Genomic DNA, 26225 nt, shown 5'->3' with positions numbered 1-26225 from the left:
ACTATTCTTGACAGATGATATTTGTAGTAATACATGGGACTTGAGTATTATAAAAATAATACTTGGAAAATAATACAAAATCAATATTTTAAAGATAATTTTAAAAATATTTATATTATTGATGAAAAATATTTTTGTTACTAAGAAATACTTATTAAATTATTATTTTGAATAATTTGAAATAATGCATTTTTTGGTATTCAAATATGTAATTAGACATACCTTCATTGGATTCTTGATTTATAAAAAGTTCAGTGAAAGATTTTTTTTCACTCACCTGTAAAAAGAAATATAAAAAAATTAGAATTATTAAAATATATATTTTAAAAAGGAAAAAAACAAATGAGTATTTTTAAAAATAAAAGCTGAAATGAATAAACGAATGTTTATTTTCGCAAATTAAAAAATAGAGTTAGAATAAAAAAAAAAAAACTTGATTTCAAAAATTGTCACGCGACCAAGAATTTTAAATGGCTGTAAAAACTTTAGACTCGAATATTAGGTTAAATTAAGTTCAGAATAAGTAAATCTGAATAATAAAATCACTATCAAAATTACTTCTTGTAAGAATTTTTAAACACTTTGGTACCATTATAAAAAGTAAAAAAATTGGGATTGAAAACAAATATAGCAGCAAGTTACCTTATCATGCCAGAAAAATTTATAGCGGTAGCTGAACAACCCACACGCCAAATAAAACATTTAATAAATACTCAAAATGCAATTATTTTGCTAGATTTATCACTCAGTTACAAGGCTAATGATGTAATAAAAATGTTTTGTTTTTTATATGAACATCATTAAATCCAAGCAAATAGCTAATAATTATTATTTTTAAAGTTTTTTCTAAGCATTTGTTAAAAGATATTTAAAGAAAGTGACGACAACATGAAGCTACTGAACTTAAAGTCTCCTAATCTCTAAATGTTTCGGTGTTTTCAATAGACAAAAAAAACGTAGTTCTATTTCTGTCTTTTTGCATTGGGTGCTTTCAGAAAGTTTAAAAGAAGACATGATGTTGTCCTTTTTTTCTAAATGACTCAATACGTAATATAAGAATCGCATACTTTTAGAAATGCTAAAGTACATTGAACTATATCATTGTGGAACTGAAATTTAAATATGGCACCAATTTAAACCATATTATAGTTTAAATTGAGCCAATTTAAACCTGAGTGAACGATAATATGCATTGTGAAAAATTTACAATGCATATTGGAATTTGCAGAATACTGGATAAAGTACTAGCATTTATTGTGAAACATCGGTAAAATCCATTTTACCGTAATTTTTAATGTAATATTTATTTAATTAGTGAATTGTTACTGTAAAAATTACGATATATCTGATTTTTTGACCTTTAATATCTTCCAATAAAAATGGATCTTAAGGTTACTTTTCACTGTAATTTTACCGAAATTTTTACACTTTGGTTAAACTTGAACGGAAAGTGCTCAATTCAATACCTTCTAAAGGTACCAGCAAATTAACGCAGTATAGTTGAAGGTTATCATGGTGCAAAGATGAAACAAATTTATATGATTGTCGACTTTAGTGTTATTGAATTTTTTTAATCTATGTAATTAAATTTATCAATACATAGATTGGAGAAAAATGTAAACATATTGAAGCAAAAAAAATATGATGTTAATACTTTTACCTATGCAATAACAATAATTCTAAAATTCTGAATATTATTCCACCCGCCATATCTTTTTAATATTTGCTTAAATTAGACACCAATTATTAAAAAGAAATAAATTTAACGTGATAAACTTGAGTGTTAGATAACAGACGCATACATAAACCAGATTATTGTATGCGTTAACTATATGATTATAGTTAACATTGTTTTAGACACTTTATGCTATGTCAAAAAAGAAAAATTGGCTCTTTTAATTTTTATTTTCTTCATTGTTTTTTTTTTTTTTAAATTATATTTCCTTATATTTTGCACTTGGCTCCGTTTCATTAATTAATCAATAGAGATAAAAAGTTCATCGTAAATAGGGCGCAAATAAATTAATTATTTAATTTAATTTTATAAAAATTTTAACTTCTCTTAAGAGCTCAAGAAATCGAAAAAAATATAGATTTTAAGAATGTAAGATCTTTTATATAATAAGTTGCGCGACATTTCTTTCAATTTGCATTATGCGTTAAAGAATGTAAGAAAAGAAAAGATGATTTATAAGGTCCTGTCATAAGAAAGGGTTTTACTTGCAATAAAGAGAACGTTTCGGAAGCTGTCTAGTGATAGATCACATTTCTTTTTTCCTGTTTTTTAAAGAAAATTTCTAGTTAGAGCTTGCTACCGATAGAAATACATTGTTTGTGGTTTGGAGCAGGACTAAAAACAATTTTTCTTTAAAAAATAATTATAATAAAATTATAATGAGATAATCTATTTAAAAATAAAAATAAATAAATAAATATTTTGCGATTAACTACACCACGTAAAGTAACTATTTTTTTATTTATTTTCCACGCAATAAGACAAATTCGCATTCTTTCATAAGACAAATTCGCAATAAGACAAATTCGCTCTCTTTCCTGAATGAACTTTCTATTATTTCATATTGTCATACTATCAAATTATTAAAAATTCATTCTAATTTGAATTCTACTTATATCATTTTTAATAATATATGAATATACATTTTCTATAATATTCCTATTGTAATATTTCTTCTAATGTTAATAGATAAACTTATTTCAAATGAACTTACTAACAAAGTATTTCTCAAACAGTATTGTCAAAATTAAATATTTCGAAACTTTCCAACTTAGAAACGGCATTTAGAGAAGAATTCCGTGCCGAGTCTCATCAGCAGAAGGGAAAAAAATATAAAAAAAGGTAAAAGTTGATGAAGATATCTCCCGGATATTTTTTTTTTTAAAAAGAAATTTCTCCTCATCGTGCCAAACTGACTTTTCGAAGCTAAAAATCACTTTTGATACATTGTATATATGTTTTACCGAATGTAAAAATTCTTTCTTCCCTTTAAAAAAAATAATAAAAAAAAAGCTTTCTGCGTGCATCTTTTTTAGTGAAATGAAATCTTGAAACGATGAGTAGTTAATAAACTTTCTTTCTCGAACGGAGTTTACATCTGTAAGCTGTCATATAAGGTAGTTATATTTCAAGCCTCCAATATTCTCCATCCCTGGAATACACGCAACATCATCAATGAAAAAGGGAAAAAAGAATTTCAACGTTATCATCAACAGAAAACTAGACCTTATCTTCTCTTTTGAATAACGTAGAACTCGCCTAAAATAAGTTAAAGACAAGTAAAAGTGAAAAATAAATAAAGTACAACCTAGTCCATCGTTTTATTTCCCTACACTAGTACTCTCAGCAAACCTATTTCAAAAAGCATGCATATAACCGAGCGAGGGCAAAAAGAAGTAAAGAAAGAAAAAAAAAATCATCTTGCGCTTCCCCATCTCAATCCACAACGAGAAGTCCCGATCATTTTTTCTCCTTTTCCTCTAAAAATGTGCAAGGGATTGGAAGAGTGTCTAGAAAAAAAAAATTTCGATTTACAGATGGGAATTTAAAATCGCCTTTTGTGTCTGCAGTTAACATTTATTCAATTAGTTATATTTTAACGTAAATTGTTAATCAAATGAAATATGATATAGAATTTATTTTAACTTTTTGTCTATTTTACAAAGAAAACATAATGGTTCAAAATATTAATTTTAACATTTTAACTATAATATTCCAAAGGGAGACGATTTTTTTTACAATGCAACAATATGCAATTGAAATTAACATTCTATATTGAAAGCAAATAGTTAAGTCTGTAACGAAATCTATTTCATATGTTTCGTTTATTACTTTGTATTTATGAATATTTGCCTGTTTTTTTTCTTCGTATGCTTCTAGTTAAATAAAGATAATTTTAAATGTTATAGTTAAAATACATAGACATTATTAGTTGTATAAAACTGATATTCCTATTTGTTTTAAAATATTGATTTCAAATTCAGAAATTAACAATTCCTTTAGTATTAATTTTGGTTGTTTTTAACAATATTAACTGTCTAAAACAAGCACAAATGGGAATGGTTCGAATTTAGAACCTGATTTAAATGTTTTTCATAGAACAATTTTAATCGAACAATTTCATTATATTTTAAATCAAATAGATTTATAATTTATTGAGTGAGGTATTTTAACTAGGTTGAAAATTAAGACTTTTAATACAATGTTAGAAATTTTAGAATCTTGAACAATATTATATAAAATTTCAGCAAACTTATTATAGTGTTAAATAAAATTAAATTATTGTATACTAAGAAAAAAAGTATGGTCAAAACTACCAGAATAAGGTAAATTTATCGTGTTTCTGCTTCTATGGGGACACATAAGAGCTCAGTGATCAAAGCACTTTGGTAATGATTTTAGTAAAAATATCAATAATATATGGTTTTATAATATGTGGTAATATTTGGTAATTTTATCATGATACCTCAGAGCATGGCATAAAAATCATATATTCGGTAAGATTTACTTTTCAGTTTTTTTTTTATTTTTTAATAAATGTGAGGTAATAAGAACTAGTTACACATGGCTGTGCTGTTTATCCTTACTGCAGAAAATACCAGATATTACCAGAACTGCAAGAAAATATTTTTTATCAAACCCTGTGAGAACAAGTCGAAAAGGAAGATCGACAGTGGAAGGTCATCAACACTTTGATAATCTGAAACTGGAGGGCAGTTGCCAAACAGAGGGACAGTAGGAGAGAACTCCTAAGAAAGGCCAGGGCAGACCCAGGGCTGTTGCGCCAGTGAAGAAGAAAAAATAATTTGATAATTTCTTCCAAAGCTGTAATAGTTTGATAATTTCTTCCAACCCTGCTTATTCTGAAATATATATAAATAGTAAAGTATTCATTGATTTTAATAATTTTTATCTTGGTAAGTAAATAGCGCTAAATTAGCAGTTTTTTTTAAACAGTAACAAATGTTTTTAATACTTAAGTTTTTTGCTCGTTTTAAAGCCAATAGAATTTTTTGTGGCAAGAGAGCATATGTAAGTAAAAATGCTTTGCTTCAAATTTAAGACGAATTGTGACTTTTTTTTATTTTCTTAGACAAAAAAGAGCCTTAAATTAATAAAGTTCTACTTTTTAAGCTTGGAACCCTTGTTTTTTCTTTTAGTTCACTAAAAGGAACACAATTTTTATGCATTTCATATAAAATCAGCAACTTTTGCGACTGTTATTTCTTTGTTTAGCAAATGCCTTATACAGAAAAGTACAAGCACTGCTTCGTTGTGGCAGAAAAGCACTCATGCACCCTCCGCACGAATGCACGCTTGAATAATTGATCAAAAGATCGTAAATTTGGCGGGATGCTCTTCTAGTGAAGTTCGCCAGTGGGAGATGGGTCGAAAAGGGGAGACGAGGGAGAGGTGGTGTGAACGTGACCAACCTCCCCAAAAATCTTCTGCCATCTTGAATTCTTCTACGAATGTATTCGCCTTAGAAAAAGGAAAATTTTATGCTGAATAGAATGATTTGGCGGGTACTTTAAATCAAACCACGTTAGGCAGTTAATAGTTCATTTTGATAGCTAAAAGCAAGTTATTGTGACGCATAAACTACAATAGTTTTAAAAACATTTTTTAATCTCAATTGAAGGGAACATAAAAAAATAAAATGCATATTTGTCATATGATTATTATTTTTATGCCTTATTTGACTTTACATGTTAAGTTTGAAAATTTTTTAAACGATACACAATGGCTAATGATTAAGGTTATATTATAGGGAGAAATGCGTAAGATCGGGCAGCAATTTTTCAATCCAGGGGCCTTAAACAACCCACTTTTCTGTTTGGCATTTTCATGAACTAGAAAAAAAAAACTTGAACTTTAAATTTTTTTTCTAGTTTAAGGTAACAATCTTTTTCAAATAAATTAAAAGCTTGCTTTATAATTGCGATCAGCTATAGTAAAGAGGAAAGTCTGAAAAAAAGTGAGATGATCGTCCCTGGAATAAAAATTAGCTACCGGATAGTTAAAATACGAACGCTTGTTGAAGTTAAACTATATGATCTAGTAACTAACAGATTTTATCAAGACATTCATTGTTTAACTGTGTACAATATATCATTTCAGAAAAGTCACTGTTCTAATTTATTATGATAAATTTTTTTTTCAAGAAAAATCAAATATTTCCGACCTAGTGAGCTAAGGCCGGATATTTAGCAATGCTAGAATGTAATGAAAAATAGTAGCAGACATTTCTATTTTTATTATTATGACGTAATGATGTAATGCAATGTAATCTTCTTCACCGCTGCTTTCATGGGCTCAGCATAGGTGTATTTTCATTTTACCGTAAATGTTTTTCGTTAAGAATAGAATTGTTTTCGTTCAGAATAGTAATTAAATTTTATTTTTAACAAAAATTTTCATAAAAATAAAGACTTTTTTTTCACTATGTGAAGCTAATGCAAAATACCTGCTTTAAAAAGATGCAAGATAAAACATGCCTTACAGAAAATGGTTTTATTTTATATAATTTAATAAAAGATCAAGATAATAAGATTAAGATAAAGGAGCGACATAGCACTAAGTTATTTTTTTGTCAAATACGACATTTTTAGCACCAAAATTTTCTTAGTAGTTAATCCCAATTAAAGGAATACCACTGGTTCCAGTCAATACTATTCAATTAAACGGGTTATTCGATTAAAAGGAGAGTAAAATATTTAATTTTAAATATCTAATTTTCGCAAAATTTTATTTTTTAATGGTATCTAACACATAATATAATGCTCGTATTATTTAATCTGTTTGTGTTAATATTATAAAATATATATGCTATTTAAAGTTATATAAAACTAAATCAATGCTAATGAAAAAAATAATGCAGATACTATATATTATTTTGTTCCATTTGAAAAAATCTGCATTTGAAGACTGTTTTTATACCCGTTTAATTTACCAATTTATCAAAATTCAATTTTCCTTTTCTTTTTTTACTAAGACTTTCGTGACTTACGTATTCCTTTCAAATAATTTCAAATTTTCCTTATCCTCGAAATTTGAGAAATTCCAAACTAATTTGCTATTTTGGTTTGCGATTTCTGAAATTTATTTCTTCCAATGCTTCTATTTTCTTATCTTTTTCGATCATTTCAAATCTTTCCTTTTAACGCTTATCTTGTACTCATTGGAGTAAGAAATGATTATTTTATTTTAGAAAATGGCACACAGTAGGCCAGTGTGTTAGGTTTTTGAAATTTTTTCGTATCAAAACTAATAGCACAACAGGAGGGAACCATAAGTCTTCACTGTTTTACAAATCACTCAATTCTTTTTTACATTCTAAATAATTTGTGAGTGAAGTAAGTCAAAGAGGGAAAGCCCTCTTCATTCACTGCAATGTATAACTGCCATCAAGATTTTAATTCTTAAACTATACTTCTAACACATGTTCAGAGCAACAAATGAGCAGGAAGTCCCCATCGAAGTGATCACCTATTATATTCTAATCTTAACTGAAAATTTAATGCTAGCTGGTGAAGCATTTCTTAAAAATATCAGATTTTTTTCATTTCAGTACCTCTTCTTTATGCAATTAAGCAAGGACTTTAAATGACAAATTTCCATTGAAACGAGGAAATTTAACATTAGTTTCATATAAAATGATGTCGTTAGATTAAATTTTATTCGTATAAGTGGGCTATTCGATTATCATGTATGCAGTTAAAAAAGGATTACTGTATTTATTCCAGAAAGCATGTTACATGCAAATTGTGGAGTTTTTTAATCAAACTTGTTTTTAAAAAGATGTTTTTAAAAATTAGAAAAATATGGCTTACTATCATATTACACCAAACGCATTAAAGGTATGTCGTTATTATGTCAAAGACATGCGTAATTTCTTTTAGTTTCAAGATTAAAGAATAAATATTTTTACCCTAAAAAAATTCGTGATTAGCCATCATAAGACCGTTCTTTATATAAAATTATATGAAGTGAAGAATCAAGTTTGTTTGATTTTTTATTTTATACATCCCTCGGTTTTGCTTAAAAAAGAAAGAGGAAACTTAGTTTTTGAAGATACATAAAGAATCAGATATTACAGCAATAAAAACAGAGGCTTAGATCGAAAACATTGTTGGGCTTTCCTTACTTGCTCAGGTATTCGTTGGGGAAAAAGCGGTAAACCACAAAGGGAAAAAAACTTTATTTTAGTAGAGAACTTTTTCTCTTGTCATCACGTGAGCACCTACGAAAATTTTGACACATCTTTTAAAACCCCGAGACAGCAGAGCGAATTTAAGATGAAAAAAAAAAGAATAGAGCTATAAAAATAATCTTTTTTGAAAATAAAAAATCGTCTTACCTATGTAGAATGAGAAACGGAAACATTTCTAGAAATAGAAGCTTACAATGAATAAGCTTTTCAAAATAGTTTTATTTTTACAGTTTTTTTGTTTCGAGCTACTTAGAATTTTTCTTATTTTATTTTAGTTTTCTGTTTTTGGTTACAGAAAAAAAACGCTTTATTTGATTAAAGATGTAATAGATAAATTGTCATATATAGATGTAATGCGTAGATGGCAACTATACAAATTGATACACTGTGATGCATTTGATAAAATGTAGTTTATTCAATGCAATATGACATATGTTGATGCATATGTATTAATCAATCTGAATTTATTTGCACATTAAATATTTGTCGCTATATTGTCGTTTTCCGTAAAATATCAATCAAAATTTTTTTTTCTAACTGGTTCGTATACATATGCGTACTATTTTGTTTTCAGAGAATTCATTTTAGCTTATTATATTTTACTTACTGTAAAAAAAATCCAGTTCAAATTACAATAAAATGTACTGGCATTCAGGTTGGCGGTACTTCTACCGAAAAAACCATTTTTACCTGATCATGCTATATAAACGAAGTATCTGGCATACTGGGATTTTTACAGAAATAATTACAGTAAAATCACTAAATCACTTTAATTAAATAAATATTACTGTGAAAATTACGGTTTAATATTTTACTGTAAAAATGGATTTGACGGTAAAATCAATTTTACAGATGATGCACTTAAATGCCAGTACAGTAATTTGATCCAGAATTGTTTTACAGCGCAAAATGATTTGGTTATTCTAACTAGTTAAATAAATCTTTTTCTTTCCGTAAGAAAAATATTAATAGGCAAGTGAGTAGAATTAATTTAAAACTTTGGTTTCAAAATAATTACAATCCATTTTATCATTTAAGAGCAGAAATGATTTCATGTTTGATAAACATTTTCTTGAATGAATAATTGTGTGTAATATAATTATGTTTTACTCTTAATTAAAACGTTGAAAATGAATAATACACTAAGAACTACATTGATGTGAACAATTATTGGTTATTTATGAGAGTAAAAAAATTAGAATTCTAAATTAAATAATTAGATATTGGTTTTTGAATCTTAAATGCTTTCAAATAAAGATAAATTAAATATGTAGTCACCGAATAATTAGTTTAGAATTAGTAACTAGTTAGAGTTTTTAATTTAGAAAAAAAATAGCGTACTTATAAACTTGAAAATGCTCACAATTTTTTAATAAAATAATGTACAATATTATATTTCTCTAAATAAATGTTTGAGACTAAAAAGTGTTTAATGAGAAAAGAATTTTTTTCTCAATAAGGTAAAGCGAAAAAAATGAGCACTACTTTTGAAAAAATCTTGCTCCAACGTATTTTCAACTCTGCAATTTTATATCGATATCGATGGATATAATGATATTTTCATCGATTTTTCATTAGTATGAACCATTTAGAATCTGCCATCTTAGATAGCAATTGAGTTATTTACAAAAAAATTGTAACGATAATGTGCAAAAGATAGGTAAACCACAAAAAATTAAAAAAAACTAAAATAATAAATTAAATTACTTAACATTAATTGTTTAAATACTTTTTTGTATTCATATATAAAAGTGTGTAGATTAAAATCAAACTTTTTGTAAACAATAACTAAAAATTATTATTTTTTTCTAATTTCATGAAAAGATATTTAAATATCGTGTATAAGTTAAAGTTATTTTCTGATAAAAACTAATTGTAAACCATGGAATTTAATTTTAAAATAAATTTAAAATGGCAATAAAATTTTTTTCAATAAGCTAAATAAAAAATAATGAGCACTAAAGTTGAAGAAAGCATGCACAAAGTATCCACAACTAGGCAGCTTTATATCGATATTAAAGGGCGTAATGATATTTTCATCGATTTTTCGTTAGTACGGACCATTTGTTATCAGCTATCTTATCAGATTTAAACTATAGAAAAACCATCGTTTAATATGGTCGTCAGTCTCGGCTGCAGTGAATATACGCGGTTATGACAGTGGTATTTTTTCCCCTTCTTCATTTCATGATGAGCAAAGGCTTTGACTTTTTTTTCTTTCTTTTTTCCATTTTAGGTTTTGGCGAAACATTCATTGGCGAAAATTTAAAAAAAAAAAAAAAAGGAACGAGAGAATAAATTAAACACCCGCCTGAAAACTGCAGTTAAGGTCCGGAACTCGTCTTCTACTTCATTTTTTGTGTCGTATCGAACAATATCATCTTTTTTTCTTTAATGCACCCATTTTATTCAATTTTTCTCATGAATGAAAAATAAATATTTATAGTTGACATACAAGTACATTAAATCTACAGTTATTCAAGAAACTCCGTCGTTAGTTGGTTTCATGGTCTTTTATGCAACCTAATAAGGATTTTAAAGGGAAATGTAGTTTATTTCCTTTTTGTCTCGTGCATTTGATTTTAAAACAAAAAGATAATTGTAGAGCATTCGAAATTTTAATCGGCAAATATATTTTCTAAGTTAATCGAACTCTACTAGCTCTATTCATTTACTTTTGTAATAATTCCTTTTAAACTTAATAGTTTCTTTAAAAATATATGATATTTAAAATTATAGATAGATTAAATTAATATTTATAATTTTAATTTTACCACTTTATTCACATATTATTCATGTCCAATTCTTATAAATTAAGTTTTCTTTATACAATTTTGTTGAGGTGCGCTTTCATAAATCAAAAAAATGTTATATTACAACTTTATTTACTATAATACATTACAGATAAATATGACAAACTTTTTGCTTGTTCCATAGCTCTGGAAAATAATATTTCAAACACATTGTGTAATATTAAAAAACTTATTCAATATCTTAATATCAATGTCAAAAATAGCTGAATATACTGTCGGTATTCTTATATAAACTGTCAAAAGTATTTTTAAAATCCTTTAAATAATTTTGAAGAACTTCGCTAAAAATATACTTTATTTATAATGAGTTTTGTATACATGTGTTTGGTCAGGAATTAATTTTTATGCTAAAATAATTTGTTTTTACTTCTTTAAGCAAAAGTCTATTTAAAATTACTCTTTGTATTCAATTTATTTTTGAAATTTTTAATATTTAAGATAGTTATTATTTAGGATTGTTATTAGTAGTTGTCATTAGTAATTGTTATTGTCAGGAAGTTATTTCTTAAAACTTTGAAGAAAACAAAACATTAAAAAACCCATTTACTTATCAATTTTAGGGATTAGATATCTGCCAAAAATATATATTTTTATATTACTCATTGATCTTAATTCAACTTAAAAGTGCAGAAGCAAAATTATTTTGAAAACTGCAATTAATTTTACATAATGATGCTTTTAGAAAGTTCTTTTTGGTTAATTTTTCTTACAAATTCATTTTAAAAGTTAAAAAAAAAAAAAAAAAAAAGGAAACTGGATAAAATAGGGAAAAACACGTGCTAAAAAAGAAGCTAATAGAATCATAAAGCATGTTATGTAAGTTCAATTTTATTAATGACTACGAATTGTCACATACATTTTAATAATCATTGAATAACTTTTGAAAAAAAAATCAAAACTACAGCAGAAATTTGGAAACGCAAAATGAAAAAATCTCATATTAAGCATTCCTATAAAAGTGTCCTACCTTTTCATTTTGCATATTGATAAAATCCCATTCGAAAACGTAAAAGGTGAAAAAAATCCATCGTTATCAAATGTTTCCACTATATAGTTTAATAATTTCAATTCAACACGGAATTATAAAAATGAAGATGCGGATAAAATATGATCGTTAGAGGCAGCAACTAAGCAACCGCCGCTCACGTGTCCGGACTTACCGGAGAATGAGGGGAAAACTTCCCGCGAGTAGTGAGAGCTCCGTGTTATTTCGGGTTACGTCATTAGTGACGTCACATCAGACAAAGACAAGGCAGAAAGTGAAGATATCTAGGTTTCGTCATGATTTCTGGCGCTTTCAACCTTGCACATTTTTTGAGGTGACTGAACCAGTTATGTAATGTACTTTTAAAATGTTTCAATTCTCCTTGTCAAGGTTGGGTACCGTAGAAAATGTAATTTATGTAGGTGAAACGAAAACAAAATTTGATAACATTTAGAGTTAAATCAGTAAACAGTTAGTTTGAAATTTAAAATACATTTAAAGTTATAATGTTCGAATTCTTCAAATTCTTAGTGTTAAAATATTATCATACAATTGTTAAAATTGAGAGATATGAATTAATGTTAAACAGCAATGTATTTTTATTTCTCAAATTACATTTAACACGTTAATGCTAAATAACATTTAAATGTTAAATTGTATTTTAAAATAAAAACTGATGTGAAAGATTATCCAACATAATGAGCAAATTCAAGATTTTATTTATTTGTTTAGATTATTCAGCAAATTAACAACCTAAATCTATTATTCTACTAAATCTACTCAAACTTGTGAACATACTTAGTTTAGAAAAGCGAACCAGTCGAAATTTATTCAGTATTAAACTGCTAAAATGATTTTGTTATGAACAGAATATGATGTTCAAAAATTGAAACCTTATTTAACTAATTATTATTAACTCCAACTACTTATTTAACTATTAAACAAAAATTGGTTTATTAAGCAAAATATTGGTTTATTAAGCAATATTATTAATTCAAATAATTTATTAAGTTAAAGCTATTAAGCAAAAAGTTTAGACGATTTGTTTTGCGAACCGCAAAATAGTGTAGTGCTGCCACCTGTTTAAAAATAACAGGGGTGCATGTTTATTGTGATGTGATAACCAGTTAAGGAGTGCAAAAGAGATACACTTGGTGCCAACTAGGTTCGAACTCAGGAACTTAGTTTCTATACCCTATTGCTGTAACCAAAATGAAAAAGGGTACATCCTGAAGCTAGGTTGCACGCTTACAATAATAGCATAAATTAACGGTCAATTCTACTCATTATGATGAATGTCCATACAATTACGAACTCTGGGTTTTTCTTTTCGAAAAGAAGGGAGCTGTCCACATAAATTAACAGAAAAAAAGTAATATACAGCATTATGATAATTCTAAATAAATTTTTTAAACAGGGCAAATTATCAATGTAACAAAAAATATTGAATAATTTATTTCAATAACAAATTATCAACATTCAACACATTCTTTCAAAAGAATAAGAATTTTCCTTAGAAAAGCCTTTAAGACATGAATTGGAAATAAACAATTAAAACACTAAAAAATATTGGAAAATTTAAACCTAGAAGACACACTAAAACAAACATTTTTCCATAATAATGACTAAGGAAATATCATCGAAACAAAAATTAAAAAATTCCATCAAACGATTATTCGCGAGAATTCCCTCTCCATTAGTGGCAACTTAAATTGCATGCTTATTAAAAAATCGTCTGAAACAAACTTTCATCATTAAATGACATTTCATACTCCGTACCACCTGCCACAGGAGAGAAACAAAAGGAAGACAGAAAAATGTCTTCTGCGGCAATTGTATCGCGATTAGATGGCCCCTAGAATTGCTCAAAAATGTTCGTTAAAATCCAATAATGAACAATGGAGCAGAGTGCCTTGAAGGAATAACTCATTAGCGAGTTGCAGCACATGGTACTAATATAAAATTCGATAACCATCAAGAAGAGATGCGGTATCACATGTTTTATCCCAATTGTTTCTATTCAAGGGTTTTGTGGCTTGTAAAAATACGTAATGGTGATAGTTTAGTCTCTAAAGTTGAAGTAAATCTTCTGGAATAAAGATTCTTGAGTATGGCATCGATTTTGAAAGAAGAGAACATGTAAAAATATTTGCTTTTTGTTTTCATACAATTTTATGATTGTTAAAAATCTTATCGTTAATTGATACCTAATTATTTTTAAGGCTTGTAAAAATAAAAGTTATGTTAGTGTTGCGTGGTATCAGAAGTGTAATTCAAATTGCTTCTGTACAAGGATTTCGCGATCGGTAAAAATACGTTATGATTTCTTATATTCTCCAATAACGAAATTAAACTTTTTGGAATAGAGGTTCTTCAGTATGGTATCGATTTTGAAAGAAGAGATGACGTAAAAATATTTGTTGTTGGTTTTCATACAATTTTATGATTGTTAAAAATGTTATCGTTGATTAATACCTAATTATTTTTAAGGTTTGTAAAAAATAAAAGTTATGCTAGCATTGTGTGGTATCAGAAGTGTTATTCAAAAAGCTTCTATACAAGAGTCCTGACTATTGCATTGATTATGAAACGCATAATATGTAGAAATATACATAATTTTTCCTACAGTTTTCTATTTCAAATTCTATAGGTGAAAATATAATGGCATAGGTGAAATTCTATAGGAAAAATTTCATCGTTTTTGATGCTTGTTATTTTATGTATTTTTTTCAGTATTTGTGATGCATAAAAACTATGTTAGTTTTGCGTGGGGTCACAATTGTAATTAAATTTGTTCCAATAAAGATTTTTGGGACTTGTCAAAGTAAGTATGTAATTGTAATAGTTTAGTAAGTGTGTAATTGCAATAGTTTAGTATGCATGTAATTGTAATAGTTTAGTAAGTATGTAATTGTCATAGTTTAGTAAGTATGTAATTTAATAGTTAGTGAAATTGAAGTATAAAAAAATTGAATCAAAAAGTTCTTAAGTATCAAGTCAATTTTAAGTATCAAGTCAATTTTAAGTATCAAGTCAATTTTAAGTATCAAGTCAATTTTAAGTATCAAGTCAATTTTAAGTATCAAGTCAATTTTAAGTAATAATACTATATTAGTGTTAAATAGTATAAAGTGTGTAAATCAAATTGTAAAGTAAAAATATTTCACTTTCTAAACTTTTAGTAAATCATTGTAAAAAACAGTTATTGAATTTGATGGAATCTGTTTTGGAAGTATGATGGGATTTTAATATAATGAGTGTTTAAAGTTAAAATAGTGAGTGATTAGTGTTAAAATAATGAGTGTTTAGGGAAAATATGATGAGTGTTAATGGTTAATAATGAATGATTAGGGTTGATATAATGAATTATTAGGGTAAATACAATGAGTGTTAAGAATTATGGTCAAAAATAAACATATATAATTTACAGAAAACATCCTGTACAGATACCATCATACAGTTAACCAATTTTTAAATAAAAAATCTTTTTATTTCATTAAAAGCTTCTGCATTATATTTTATCTTATTCAATATCAAAGTAATTGATGGTTGAGTGGTATTTCAGTTTATTAATGATTCATCTTTACTGATGGAAATGCTTTTTAGTTCAAACATATGTTAATTTAATTCTCTATAATTCCAGTCAATTAAAAACATAGTTTTTTTTTCGCAGAAATAGTTTTAGAAATATGTTTTAGTTAAGATTTCTAAATAAATAGTAAAAGCCTCAAACTTTTTCGTATACAGTTAAACAATGACTTCACTTAAATAAATATATATATAAATATTTTTGGTGATCAATTTATTTTTTCAAAAGCAATTTGAAAAAATTAAATACTTGTCATAACTGAAAACATTAAACTATATGAAAAGTAGGTTTTTATTTTTCAACTCGTTTAACACGTATAAAGCTCAGCGAAGTGTAAGATAATATTTTTTAGAAATGTCAAACAAGCGTATTAAATACCATTTAGTAATAAAAAAAACTGGAAGAAAATGTCCGACAATTTAGATAAGAGCTCCAATCCATGTTTAAGTGCTTTGTGTGGGATATAAAGTAAACCGAGTCATCAACTTTCAGCAGAAATTAAAGTATCGCGGAGTTCCAAATGCCGCTTTACGTCTTAATTGATTGCTTTCCTCGGCATGGCAGTAATTTTCCACCTGACTAACCGACTTCACCTTGCTCATTGAAAGTAAATTCGTCAAAAAGATGAGGGGGGGGGGATAAAGAATCATTTAGGCGCGCGCGATGACTTTAGTTGCTGTAGTCTATTTACTGTTGTCGTCTAACGGCAGGAGTAACAATGGAATTGTAATTAAAGTGGTTTTTAAACTACGTAAATATTGAATGAAATTTTTTTTAATTTTGTACGAATGTTAAAATAATCAAAATATAAGCCGAAAATTTTTAAAAAAAATTTCGAAAGCTAAAGTTGGGAGTTCGGCTTATAGTGTGATCCGCTAACTTTGAAAAATTCCAGGAGGAATTTTTAAAAATCTTTCGAAAGTTAAAGTTGGGAGGTCGGCTTATAGTAGGCTCTGCTAACCTTGAAAAAGTCCAGGAGGGCATTGCCAAACAAAGTAATTCTCGTTTGCAGAGCAACAGTAATACTCAGTAAATATGAGTCCCGGGGGCTCAGAGGATAGAACGCTTGTGTCCCAACCAGACGACCCAAGTTCGCATCAAATCTTATCGTTAGCTGGTTGACACGAATTCCGATCGTGGCTCGGACCAACTGCTGATGTAAAATATCCTCAGTGGTAGACGGATCACGATTTAGAATCCCCTTGCCATCGGGCTAACCGTGAGAGGTTATCATGGTTTTCCTCTCCATGTAACGCAAATGCGAGTTCGTTCCATCAGAAAACTCTCCACGAAGATTAGTTTTTCCCAATCCTTGATCAAGGCGTTCCCTTGTTTTCTGGATTGGGTTCAAAATTGCAAGGCTATGGAGATTAAAATTGGCAGTCTTAAACTCAGAATTGGGTTGCCCGTTCAATGACGAATATGAAAAAAAATCAGCAAATATCACAAAAAATGTATACAATGGTGACTGATGCACGTTAAATCTGCCGAGTCTCAAAGTCCTCCGTGTTCCCATAACAAATCAATACCTCTGGAGGTACCGATCCAGGAGTTTCCTTGTCTTCTGGATTGGCTCAAAATTACAAGGCTACGGCGTTGAATATTAGTAGTCGTAAACCTAAAAATTGGGTCGGCTGTTCAACGGCGGTCATAAAATAAAAAAAAAGTAAAAAAATATGTACAAAACATAAAAATTTATAAAATTATAAGAGAAAACAGAATGCGTAAATATAAAAATTAACAGAAACAAGTAAAAATGATGATTTGAAACGAATACTATTTTTGTTTTAATCTTCTAATTGCGAGTTTGGTAAGTCCATGATTAATTTATCCTCAGAGAAAGTCTTAGTAAATTTACCATTACTTCAAAAGGGGAGCATAGCAAGCCATTTCTTTGAAAGTAGTTTTATATAAGAGTTTTTTGAGGTATGGGTGAATTTTTGATTTAAAAGCTTTCTCTTTGACTTAAACACGTATGGGCTTAGATTCGGAAATACGAGTTTTTTTTTATCACGTTATCAATATATTTTTTACTTTCTTACTTTAATGCTCGAAAATTAATGTTTTAAATGGAAATTAATTTTCTCTATTCATGATAAAATTTCTGATTTTTATCAGATTTAAAATCATAGACATAAAAAAAATATTATAAAAAAAGCAACATTAAAGTAAAATATTCTTTTAAGAAAATAATTTTCAATTTAATGTTAATAAAAACTTGCTACACTAAAAGGGACCATGCATTTTTTTAAAATTCAAATGTTCATTAAAATTATAATTTTTTCCTCTAAAAAGAAGTTTTATTTAAAAATTTATATAAAAAAAAATACTATTTAAGCATAATGAAATTAACAAAAATATCCTCTACTTTAATTTGATTACGATAAGGTTAAAGGGTAGAAGAAAAATAACATACTCAAATAATAGCAGGTGTTTAAATTTTTCAAAGTTATTTTCATATTTAACCTAATTATGAATCAAATGTTTCTTTTCAATTTGGTATTAATCCAAGTTTTTTTTCTGGGGGGGGGGGATGAACTTATTTAAATGATATGATTTAGAAACATTATTCAGATGTTAACAGTAAACATAAAACTTCAAACGTAACTAATAACTTCAAACTAACTAAGGAACTAAATTTGTGTAAAAATGGGGAATAAGCAATTATTGTTTTTTGTCCTTTAAAAAACACTATTTTTCAAATTCTATCTCGATATGAAAAAATAGTGTCTAGCAATATTAAATGGATATTTCTAGACGTTTTGTTGTTTTAGAGACTGGGCCTGATTAGTCGGGATATTTGTTGTCTGTTGAATTGATTCATAAAATTTATTAGTTTAGTTTTTTTTTTATATAAGTACAATTATTACACAATTAAAAGCATAATGACTTAAAATTTTACAACATATAATTTCTGGCAATTTTAAAAAGGCTTTTTAGTCAATATTTCTACGGAAATAAATTAAAATAAAAAGCAGAAATATTTTTGACAATAGGTAGGGTGCGGAAAACTGTGTTTTAATGATAAAAACATTAAAAGAAGTTGCAGTAATGTTACAAGAAAAGAAGATGTAAGCATTTAATAAATTCACTTAATTTGAATTTTAAAATCTCGCCAATAAAATCAAGTTAGCGATTAACTGAAGCAGAAAAAAATCCCAGTGTTAAAAGTGTTGCTTGAAAACTCAACTTCAAAAGTACTAAGCAAAAAGAAGCAGTCCGGAAAAAACGGCTTTTCTTAAAAAACGAATAAAAAAAAAACGCGCTTTTGTATAAAAGAATTGATCAGGTGCAAATTTTTCTTCAGAGAATTGGAAATTTACTTAAATTCGTTCTTTTCTAACTTTATATTCTTATTTTGACTGTAACCGTGCACTCAGTAGGAAGTCAAATTCTCACAGCTCCCTTTTAATATTGCACGTCGGTTATTCTTTTCTATCTCATTATTTACGGGTTGTGACTTTCAGGTTGCCATCTTCCTTTCTTTTTTTTAAAAAAAAAAAAAAAAAAGGAAAAGAGATTCTGTCTTTTAAGTTTATGCGTTAAAAGACGTATTTCCCTCTTTTGTTGAAATGCATTTTAAAGAAATATTAAACGAATTCCGGGATCGAAACATATTTTTCACTCTTTTAGGCTGCTATAAAAAGACGATTCAAAAATGTTTCAAACTGTTTTTGGAACGCGTGTGTAAAGAAAATCGTTCAAAAATGCCAATAATCATTTAACAGAAAACTGAAAAAGCAGTTTTTTCCATCATAGCTGATATAATTTAACGTTTATAATTCCAAAATCATGAAATGTGAACAATTTAATTCTCCTTAATTTAATGAGATCCAGTAAATAGTTAAGATTATGTAAAGCTATGTAAATGAACTTAAAGGGCACTACACTTTAAAAAATATAACGGATTAAATTACAGTATTAAGTACTGGCACTTTGGTACTACTGGCATCATCCGTAAAATCCATTTTACAGTAATGCTCATTTTTACCGTAAAATACTATACCGTAATGTTTACAGCAATATTTATTTAATTAGAGTTATTAAATTATTTTACAGTAGTTATTACTGTAAAAATTACGGGGACCCAGAGTGTTTATACTTTTTACCGCAATTTGATCAAAATTGTTTTTACAATATACGACAAACATTAGGTTACAAAGTAAATCGAAAGGTAAACAAATCAAATATATAAAATACAGATGTGGTAAACAAGGCATACATATTTAGTAAATAAAGTTTTCTTTTTCCCCTTAACAGATACTATTCTTTTTGCCCTAGCAGATACTATGAAATTGTTATCAATTTTTTTCATGATTTTAGTCTCAAGGTGCGAGATATTTTTAATAGTCGTTTGATATAACAAAGTACATTGTAAGATTTTAATAGTTGTATTAGTAAAGTAATGTAAAATTTTTCATTTAGCCAAATTCAAGTAAAAGTTAATCGAGAGAGTTAAGTAGAATGTAAATACACAGTAAAAAATGGATGCTCAGATACTTCGAAACTATCTTCGTTTTCGACAAAACCGTTTTCTTGTATACGCTCAGCTCTAATTTTTCGTGAAAGACACGACTTAATTATCGTCACTTCTTCAAAGTAACGAATTATTTCACCCAAAATTAAGAAACAAAACATACTCGCAGTGCCTAAATTATCCAACTTTTCTAATAGGTACTTTATCGCGGACACTCTATAGGTGGATCAATGTCAGCCTAACAACAATGCAAGAAGGGCAGATAGAACAAAGAGATAAATTACACCCATGCCCGAAGCGGGATTCGATCCCCGGATCTTCCTGATACAAAGCCAACTCCTTTTCCACCATACAGTCAGTTGTCTTACTCTAATTTCACTTGCCGGCAAGATTTATTTTCGATCGTCTAGTCTTAATTCTAGTTAACATTCCCTCACAATGCACTTCAATGAGGTATCGAGTTGCGGAAACGTTTTCGTCATTTATTTGAGAGGTTGCGTTTCGTCACAGACCACGAAATTTACGAAATGATTGCTGAATCGTCAAATGTGAGAGTTTTATTCTTGAGAATGTAACTAATAAATATATCCAGAAAAAGAATTATGTTTTCAAAATACTACAAAATCATATCTCCAGATTAGTCAATAATAGATTATTTTTCTGTGATCTGATGAACTACGTTTGACTCAATACGAATCAAAAATTTCTACAATTTAAAGAAATTATAGAGGTTTACCATACATAGAAATTAATAATTTTTTTCTTACAATAAGACACAATATTTATTGGTAATAAAACGCAAACTGTTTCAATAGTGGATAATTGCTTGTTAATATAGTGTACAACAGTGTATAATGTTATAATCGTCTCAACATTATTCATAAAAAAAAAGCTTCAATCTTATCTTAATCATCTGATCTAAGTTTTAATTCTAAGTTCGCATGCCCCAGTTTCTTATCTTAAAATATGGGTAGTGAGACAAGAGGGTAATTACATCAAACCCATTACCAAAACCTTCAGATGTTTCAACGTTAGCACTACAAATTCTTGCATATCAACCAGGCGCGGTAGGCTCATTAATTTCTCTACCACAGTGGACCTCCCTTCGAAAATCGATGCTTTTTCCTGGAACTGTTTTCTCTCTTATCCGCACCTGCTCCTCAGGCAGTACCAGCGATTTGAATTGCCTAATGTGCGATGATTGTTGTCTTGTTATTAAAAATCATATAATACAGAGCGTTCCTAATGACACGAGACATTGATATCTGTTCTTTTTTTATGAAGTAATATCGGTGATCTGTTTTAGTTGTTATTGTTACTATAACCCTACTACGTGACCTTTCGGAAGTTCTCGGAAAATTAATCCATCAAAGAAGAGAAGGCATTACACTCATTGAAACTGGTTTAGATCAAGGTTTGAATGGTGTGCTCTCCTCATTAAAAGGGCATATGACACTTTTATTTTCTAGCTCAGCAAGCGACAATTTTTTGTTTTCGTTTAATTTACGAACAACGACAGGAATAATTTATGTGTAGAAAGCATGCTCGGGTTTTTAATGCAATTGATATGACTCGTGATATTCTAAATAAATTTTGTTTGAAGATTAATTTAATCAATCATTCAGAGGTCAAGATACTCGAAGCAATTTATTTTAATGGTAAATAAAATGCTTAAGTTATAATATTCAGCATTTGTAAAACATAAATCTTCAAATTAACGGTTCAACCACAAGGTGTTCATGAAAGTAGAATAGTTGCACTATTTGAATTTAGTTTACTTTTTTGTGCAAAGTATTTAAAACTGACAAAAAAATTGGTTCAAAGTTAACCTATTTCATTGATACTTTGAATAAATATAATAAATTAAAAAATAATTGAATAAATAAAATATAATAAATTTCGCTAACTTTAATACTTTAATTTGAACCATATTTTAGTACTATATGAACAATAGTATCAAACAATATACTATTATATTAATATTATGCACTAACTATTATAGTATGTACTAATTATTGTATTGATACTTTGAACCCTAATAACACAAAATGTTGCACTAAATTTAATTGTGTTGAATTGAATCATACTTAAATACATTTTGAACAATAATATCATACAATGAAATGAAAGAAGCGTCAAAGTATGGTTTGATTATAGCGGTAAATTTGAACCGTATTAGGTTTATTCACTCTCGAAGATTTTTAACAATGTATAATATTGTATTGAATAAAATTTTTATGTGTGAAGGTAGGAGATACGATTAAAATTAATGTCCCATAGACCTAGAAACACAGCAAATTTTGCATTTTTGATAGTTTTGCACTTTTTTTTTATAGTTTTAACCATACTTTTTCTCATGATTCAATTCTGTATACTTCAACTTACATTACAAATTATTTGCCCTATTTTCAGAAATTTTTAAATAAAGTATTCAAACTTCACCACGCAATCAGATTACGAGGAAATGAACTTAGGTCTCTATAGATCTCTACAGTGCTTTTTGGTAGTAGGGAATAATAAATATATAAAAGTTGTCTCCAACTCCTTTATGTATATTTATCTTTAATATGCTAAATATTAGAGAATTGAATTATAACGTAATCATTGCTTTAAAACCTAATAAAATATTTGAATAAATATTATTGTCAGGAATAAGAAACTAAATTTTAAAAGATTTAAATCAGATATTTTGCTACAATATTACAAAACATTCTACATTCAACAATGCTCTACATAAAAAAAACATGCCTGTCTTAGACATGAAATTATTCGATTCGTATTACAGTTGCAAGTTCCTTTTATTATCAAGATTACATAAGCATAGAATATTCTTTAAACAAACATCTATGCTTTTATCCATGATAAACAAACAAAAGGCAGAACAATCACCGTCCTCTGTATTAGTAAACAAAAAGATTTGCGGTTTGAGAAATAAAATGTGAAGAAATAAAACGAAATAACAGATATTTGAATATAAAAGTAAAGAAACATATATAACAATAATAGAGTCTGGAGAATTTCATTTCTTGGATGAATTTATGTTTTTCAGACACAAGTGAGTGTAGGCATGGCAACGAATCAAAGAATCCAAAGAGGCGGTTTCTCGTCTAAATATCTGTCACAACTGTGTGTGCCCGAATATTTCTTTCAATAAAAAAGATCGAAAACTGAAAAAAAAAATTTATAATTTTTTTTTATCTGGGAATAAGAATTGGCTTGAATTTCAATGTAAGATACAGGTTATTCATGAGATATTAGTGAAATCGAATTTTCCAGACATTTTTTTTATTTTTTTTTATCGAATATTTATTATTTGTGGCTTATTACTTTATTTTGAAAGGTTTTATTTATTTAATAGCAATACCTAGAATTATGAATTTGTTAATTTTATACTTTATTTAAAAGTTGCTAAATACTTTTCAAAGTATGCATGAAGTTAGGGTTAGGTAATTTTTATATTTACATAGCTTTCTTTTCTGAACATTAATTTAACTAGTTATACTTCATTAAAAATGCTCTTTTTTAAAAAAGTTTTTGCGTTTCATTGCTCTCTAATCTAAAAGTTAAATTGTTTTAGTAAATTACCATTCCTTCATTTGAAAAGTTGTCATGTTTATTTCCCAGTTAAGTATTAAAAATTAGTGTGAGACTGAAAATAAAAATAAGTTAAAGGGATTTTTTCAATATAATTATTCTGTTAGTTTAAGAAATTGAATTAAATTTCACAAATTATTAATTAAAATGTTTGCGACAGCTAATCATAAAAAATGAGAAAAAAAAACTGTTACCAACTGTTTATAGATGCTCAAAAAAGGAACAGAGTAATTTTTAAGAATTATAGAATTATTTACACTGTGTTCAATTATAGGTTCATAAATTTATCACATTTAACAAACTTAAGATGTCATAAAATAGTTAAAATACTAAGAAAGTAAACATAATAGAAATTGATAATTAATTTACTTACTTAGCTGAATGATACTTAGCTGAATAAAAAATAACTTATCATTATAATAAAAACATTTCTGTTTTCTCATTTTTGATTTTAAAATGTCTTTCAGAATTTTTTTTTATTTTCAACTACGTTAAAAGTCAGGTATTATTTCAAACTTATACTAGACTAGGTAATTAAATTTTTATTTTTACTAGCAACAAAGAAATATCTTCAGAAAAAACAAATTCCTGATATATGAAAAAAATTTAAATATATTTTCTGTATTTTATATATTCTGTAGTCTTCTATTTTACATAATTTTAAATATTAATAGAAAAATTAATGATATTTAATTTCCTTAATTAAATTTAAAACCTTGCATTTAATTAAAATAATACATATAGAGGATGTTTGTTTGCATATCTACATTTAAATTATTTTTGAATAATTAAGAAATAAACGAATCCCCTAGTTAGTACATATCAGACAGATAAGAAAAACTATCTTATCTAATGAAATTAGAGCTAATTAATATTGTAAACAACAATAAGCTGTTTTTATTTTTAAGAATGTAATTTTTTTATCCATATATATTTTCATATGTAAACTAAATAAAATAAAGTGTTTGTTTAAACATGTTTCAATACAACTCTAATGATAAAATACTTTTAAAGATAAATAATTGCTCGAAAAGCTATTTTAATATCATATATAATTGATGCTGAGGTTATTTTATATACATAAAAAAAGCGTAAATTATTACAAAAAACAACAAACATTTCATTGTTGTTTTACTATTTAAAATGCTTAAATTTTATTTTGATATTCGGTTCTTATAAACAATTAATTACCAACTACTTTTCTAGTTAACATGAATTTACAATAAAAACAAGGTTCACTTGTTCTCCTTTTAAACACTTACATTTGTGAATTCATACTATATGAATATATGAATTGACAAATAGAATGAACTATATACAATGAACTATATATAGTTTCACTTATGTATATATCACCGATAAAGCATCTTGCTTGAAAACTATAAACACCTTACTTAATGCAGAGCAATATATTAATATATTCCTTAGCATATATATATATTTATGCTTAGTAACATTAATGCTTCATGTATTACTATATATGTAAATATGTCAGTACAATATGCACAATTAAATATAGCTCTAATATGTTTCTATATTCTATATGCAATATTTGCGGTTAAATATATCTCTAAATATGTATAAAAATTGCAACTTATACTTATTTTACTGCCCTTTTTTTAAAACAAATAATAGTTTTCCTGAAGTAGGTGTGAAAATGCGAGATTTTAGGACTATTTTCGAATGTACACGAATATTCCAATCATAAATTCGCCAAAAACGAAAAAGGAAAAAAAAAAAAAAAAAAAAAAAAACTGTCTACGATTTTTAATTTTATGGTATAATTGGCTTTTATTTTAATTTTCCCTTCAAATTAACACCTACCATGCTACTCAATTATTTTATTTAGCTTTTTCCGGAAAAGAAAGAATACTTTGATGATTTTTGCGATTTTGCAGTAAAAATGCATACTTAATTAAGAATAACCACAAAATTAAAATAATTTTACTGCTTTGTTTTTTTCCTTAATAGAATCTTAATTTTACATAGCTTAGTTACTTTTAAAATGAGAACAACTGAACCTAAATTGGACAAAGAGTTACGACACAGGCACACGAAATAAACTAGTAAGCAAAACAACAGATTCGCATATATATTTGGGATAAGAGCCAAAAAAAGACATAAACATCCATTGTTTTATCCATTGGCAACATTTTTATAGGCATTTACACGCCTTTCGTATGCCATTATTCCTCCCTACACAGTTAGGCATGTTACCAACTACAAATCCGGCTTTAATCCTACTTACCCATGTAGGACGAGTCGGACCAACCGGACAGTGCTAAAAAGGCTTCCTTTTTCTTTTTTTTCTTTCGATCTTTTTCCCCCTCTCCAAAAGGTTACGGTTGGCTTGTAATTCCTTCCTCATCTCCCCAACACACCCGATTGTGCACCGTTGCCACCCTCTTAGTTAGATGGTAAAGATTCTCCACTAAAACTTCCCGAAGGATTACCAGAATCGACTTTCGAGTTAACTTTTACTTCGCTGTCTTCTACAACAGCGATCGTAAATGTCATTTTGATTGCACGGGAACACCGT

The 26225-nt window shown here is 27.4% G+C and overlaps 1 protein-coding gene across 7 annotated transcripts in view; it reads right to left on the bottom strand.

The window, feature by feature from the left end:
• The window catches only part of LOC107440397 (irregular chiasm C-roughest protein), a 441495-nt gene that overhangs the window by 300823 nt on the left and 114447 nt on the right, over positions 1–26225 (bottom strand). For 3 of the 7 annotated variants that reach the window (XM_071181523.2, XM_071181525.2, XM_087150105.1), the window contains exon 3: positions 223–277. The exons of 1 other annotated variant lie outside the window; for it this stretch is intronic. Coding sequence is in view for 1 of the 6 variants with exons in the window: in XM_071181522.2 (XP_071037623.1) it covers positions 223–277; positions 12009–12023 (70 nt within the window). In the remaining 5 variants the exon portion in view is untranslated. Of the gene's footprint in view, positions 1–222; positions 278–12008; positions 12212–26225 lie in introns of those variants that run through there. 3 more of the 7 variants (XM_071181524.2, XM_071181522.2, XM_016053326.4) reach the window with 3 other exon arrangements.

The sequence above is a fragment of the Parasteatoda tepidariorum genome, chromosome 8 (assembly GCF_982258835.1).
Source record: "Parasteatoda tepidariorum strain Cologne lab strain chromosome 8, Ptep-v5.0, whole genome shotgun sequence".
Taxonomy (NCBI): Eukaryota; Metazoa; Arthropoda; class Arachnida; order Araneae; family Theridiidae; genus Parasteatoda; species Parasteatoda tepidariorum.
This window is presented reverse-complemented; position numbering and strand designations above follow the sequence as displayed.